Source organism: Haliaeetus leucocephalus, unplaced genomic scaffold, assembly GCF_000737465.1.
Source record: "Haliaeetus leucocephalus isolate CR32 unplaced genomic scaffold, Haliaeetus_leucocephalus-4.0 Scaffold41, whole genome shotgun sequence".
Lineage (NCBI taxonomy): Eukaryota > Metazoa > Chordata > Aves > Accipitriformes > Accipitridae > Haliaeetus > Haliaeetus leucocephalus.
Genome location: NW_010972477.1, coordinates 3,384,763 through 3,389,762, shown reverse-complemented (window position 1 = coordinate 3,389,762; position 5,000 = coordinate 3,384,763). Strand labels below are relative to the sequence as shown.

At 35.6% G+C, this 5,000-nt stretch overlaps 1 protein-coding gene across 2 annotated transcripts in view; it reads left to right on the top strand.

The window, feature by feature from the left end:
• ATP9B (ATPase, class II, type 9B) overlaps positions 1–5,000 on the top strand; it is a 152,294-nt gene that overhangs the window by 114,943 nt on the left and 32,351 nt on the right. For both annotated transcript variants that reach the window (XM_010577071.1, XM_010577063.1), the window contains exon 13: positions 2,663–2,775. In XM_010577071.1, the coding sequence (XP_010575373.1) occupies positions 2,663–2,775 (113 nt within the window). The remainder of the gene's footprint in view (positions 1–2,662; positions 2,776–5,000) is intronic.

The window sequence follows — 5,000 nt, the reverse complement described above, 5'->3', positions numbered from 1 at the left end:
GGGAGCACTTTCATAAATGCAGCTACCCATGTTTGTCTAATAACATGTCAGGGTTATTGTGACTATTGTTGAAAGCCTTACACTAGTCTTAAGAAGCATGAGCAAACTGTAATTGTTTCTTTTCTTTCTTTTGGTTTTTTTTGGGGGGGAGGAGGTTATATTACAATTTTGTGTAGCAGGTACAGTTGTTTTTGCAGACTCTTTTCATATGTCATAGATGTTTCCTATTACTGTAGCTAATAAAAAGGATTGTATAAATAATGTGTAAGATGCAAGTATTGAATCAGGATTGCCGGAATGTTTATTTCCATGTCTTTACAAGTTGATTCTTTTTCCTCGCCCATTTTTCCTAAACCTCCTTCCCTGGTTCCTGATTGTTGCAAGATAGGAAAATCCATGCTTTTCTGCTCAGAAGCTTTTCTTCTCTGCTTTCTGAGAAGGGTTGGGGGGGGGGGGAACACACAAATTTTCCACCCATCTACCTTTCCCTCACCAAGCATGATTTGGAGTTGGACTGATTTAATGGTGTCAGAAGAAATAATCTTTCCATATAATAATCATAGGGCTAATTTTGTTTCCTGCTCAGTTTTCCCAAGCAGCAATTACAGAACTAGTGGGAAGTGGATTTGACAGTTGCCTGCTGTCTCAAGCTTTGAGTAGCATTTAGTTTCACAACTCCTAGGGAGTGTTTATTTTAATTCAAAGGCTTGGCAGAGCTAAGGGCAGTGAGATGATATTAGCGTGCCTGGAAAGTCAGGAAGGTGATGCAGATTTACTTGGAAATTTCTTGCAATAAACATTATTGAACAAAGCGGGTGGGGTTTGTTTTTGTTTTGGATTTTTTTAGAAATGGAGATTTTAGTCTCTCATGTTTGTTAGTGGAAACTTTCGTGTTTCTCATGTGCAAACTTGAGATTGGATTTTTCTAGTCTATAATTAAAGTAAACTATTTAATCAACAAATTTAACAAAAGGTCTCAATAAAAGTACAGCTTCTAAAGGCAGAAGAAGTAATTTCTCATGGGTTTATATGATTAGTGTAACAACAAAATAATCTTCTTATCCTTTGTATAAAAGTAACCAAAAATTTCTGACTTGCTAATTCTAGAGATCAGGAACTTTGTCTTCTTGGGCTGTTTTCCAACACTTGGGAATATTCTACTTCTCATGTGAATTTTTTGATAATGTTATGCATATTTTGTGGAGAATTTATGCATTTCACAAACCTTATTTTTAATATTTTTTTAAATTCAAATCATGTGACTTTAGGAAAAAAAAAAATCCTCAACAACATGTAAGGAAAAGTGAATGGGAAGTGTCCTTTTTAAAGGTAGAGGGGGAATTTGGAATGATCATCCAATGCTGGTAATACAGGCAGACGTGGTTTGATAGTGCAGTGTGAGGGTACAACAGTTGAGATGACGTGTCACTGTACAGATATTGCCAGGGAGTAGGAGTGGTAGACATCTCAAGTGTTACTGAGAAAGATGCGAGACTTTTACAGCCCTACCGAACCTGTGAAGATCACTAATGATTCTAGCCCTATTAGCTGCATAAATTGGATGCTAACTGTCCAAACAGTTCTGTTTTCCAGATAGTAATTATAGCATATGTCATGCTTTTAGTCTTCTCTCTTCCTGTGGCTTACTGTGTATTTTGGCATACTGGGACAAAGACATGATATAAAAATAGTCTAGGTAAATAAAATTACTATGAAATATTTTATTTGGCAATTTTTATTTATAGAGAATTATCATACCCTCCATATTAAAAATACTGTAGAAGCTTCAAGAATGTCACTTTTGGCACCATGTTGTGTCTATCTTTATCATCAGATTTATGTATTTTAATGACCCAAAACTATGTGGTTAAATACAAGAATAGCTTTATGCTATTAATTTCACCTTGGCTGAGTAACCATAGAAAAAGTTTTAGGAAGGGCCATTATCAAAATAATCTTTTGTGAGCTGACCATGGGAAGCTAGGCAGTAGTGACCTTTTTTTGCCTGACATGCCCCATCATGGAAGGCTGAAGCCCCCACTCCTCAATTAGAGCTTTTCCAAACTAGAGGATGTGACTAGTTGGCAGAGGTGGACGCAAAGTGTCGGTCTGTGACTGACACCCTGTAGTTTCTTACAAATGTGAAGTGAGCTCTGAAAACACTGATTTCCTTCCTTCTGGCTTATTCCGGTTGGAGGCTAAATCTGTCAGATTTGGAAGTGATGTTAGGTCTTAATGACTTGCTCTGGATAACATTGAATGTGCCCGTTTGCAGGAATGTCTGCCTTTGTACTTGAAGTGTGGGATATCTGTATGAATTTTAGGGGTTTGGGTTTTTTTCTTTAGATTTTCTGCTACGTGGCTTTTGAGAGTCAGTTCCATCCAGATACTGCATTTTCTCCCTTTCATATGAAGAGAAAATTTTTTGTCTTTTTTCGAGCTTGTATATTTAGTTGTGTTGGCAGAATCAGCTTGAAGGTGGAACCAGTGATTTCTTCCAGTATGACTAACCCTAACCTTTCTCCACAAACATTCCTTTAATTAACTAAACTGATGCTAACTCATGATTCATTCCTTCTTTCCAAAAGAAAGATTGGGGGGGGGGGGTGGCCTTCTCACAGTATTTTTTGCTGCTTTGTGATATACTTCTTCTTTATTACAGGAACACTTACACAGAATGAGATGATATTTAAGCGCCTCCATCTAGGTACTGTGTCCTATGGAACAGACACAATGGATGAAATTCAGAGTCATATTATAAACTCTTATTCACAGGTATCTCATTTCATAAATTATTTACCTTTAATATTGAGGGGGTTTTTTAACAGCATTGAAGCATTGTTGTTACTGATTATGCTTAGAAATTTAAGATGCTATGAAAGTTCTTTCATTTGTAGGTATCTCTTAACATATATGATGAAAGGGAAAAATGTGAGACAGTACATAGTTCTCTCCTGATTCTGAAGTTCCTCATAATACCCACTTAAAGGAGTTTACTTTTCTGTTCCCTACTAGCAGAAATCTGTGTTAACCTGTCTGTGCAGTGTAGTCTTCCTCCTGCCAAATCATCTAAGAGTAAGCTATTAATTACTGAGACTACAAATTACGAGTAACTGTCCAGAAAAAAGATGAACAGTAATTATATCTTTGAAGATATTCATCAAGAATAGACATCGAAAAGCCATGTTAATTGGTATAACCAAAAAGTAAAAAAGTAGTTGTCAAAATAAAATTTATAAAGGCCTACCTAAAAAGTGTTTTTAAAAAAATTAAGATGATTGCAAACAGCAAAGAACTGTAGGGGGGAGAAAATGGAAAACTCCATGTTGCTTGAGAGCAAAGTGTTCCTGTGATATAGAAAAGTGCTTGGCCTGAAAAGGATGCAAGAGGATTGTGGCTCCCTGTCTGTCTGTGGGTCAGTTGTGGGATGAAGGAGGAAGATGGAATTCTGCAAGCATCACTTGCATCTCCCATGTATGTGAACTGTTTGGGTGCTTTCTGCAAAGCTTTCTAAGCACCTGATTCCACTCTGAGATTAGGAAGGATTTTTTTATTTATTTCTATTTGTTGAGACAAAAAAGAAAAAATGAGGGAATAAGTGATAGGTTAACTAATGTTTCCATATGTTGTGTACATTATGATAGTAAAACTATGTAAAAGTTCTTTTCCATAGTTAACTTGGATACACAAACGTGACTGGCTGACCCAGTTAAGTTTGTAGGCTGACCTCCTTGTCTGTGTCCTCATTTTCTCTTATAAAAGGATTGTAGGATCAACAATTAATTTGAATCTTTAGTTGTGCTGTGTTTTGAACTATGGCTACCTACTCATTTGCTTAAAATAAAAATTAAAAAGTAGCTGTTTGACACCACGCTGAACTCAGTTAATATTATGTAGCTTTTAGGAAGAGAGGCAGAAGGGAAAGCAGTGAATAAGCAATGTATGTTTGAAGTTGCAGTGTAAAAACTTATGTTTCTCTATTATTGCCTATCTAAACAGATCAACAAATCCACTTCTTGCATTCCTTTTCCTTGGATAAATCTATTTCAGCTTAATTCTTAGTGAGTATAGCCATGAATAGTAACTGAGATGCAATAATATGCCTTGGAAATGAGATATGGAGATCTTTTACCTAAAGATCAGCAGTCCAAATTTGGTTCAGAATGGGTTACTGAAAGTAATTGCTACCTGACTATGTTTATAAAAATCACCCAAACATAGTTTTGTTATAATGGGTTGTTTGGGTATCCACAGTAACAACTGTACCAATAACTAATGTTAACTGACAGTCTTGAGCTGGCACACCTAGCTCTGACTGAGTTTGACGACTAAGCATGAGTCTTCTAGAGAAGGCATATTCATTAACACTGGGTTTGTGTTTTGCGGTTAAATATGCTATCTGAAAAGATTTGCATGATTCCTGGAATTCTTATTTGCTTAAAGCTTTTACTATTTTGCTGTAAAATTTAATAAGTGGTAACCATGGTTAATTAAGTTTTTAATAACTCTAACATATTTGGCACTGAAATTTTTAAAAGAAGTGAGAAATGTGAGGGACGCTTTTTTTCTCAATTGTGGGAGAAGATTTCCCAAATCTAGGTTTGCTGTTAGTAGATGATGAAAAGATCTTTCTTGGAACTTCCTTTTTTTTCAGCTTTATATAATACTACTTGATGTTTAAATAATGCTTTAATTATGCATGTGTTGGTAGCAACTCTTTAAAACAGAAAAATGAAGGAGTCTTGGTAACAAAACAAGCATCTATTAAACAATTGTTTCAATCTGAAAAAGTATGGTGAGGTTTTTATTTAATCTATGATAATAGAAGCTGCCAGTTAGTTAGGCAGTGGTTCTTGTGTGACATTGATTTTATCCCTTGTTTGTGTTCTGTTTTATTATTACAGTGGACCTACTAGACTATTGTCATCTTAATGTAACACACAAATCTATTATAACCTGATTATATTTCCCCACTGGAAGCATTTTGTGATAGAGGGCAT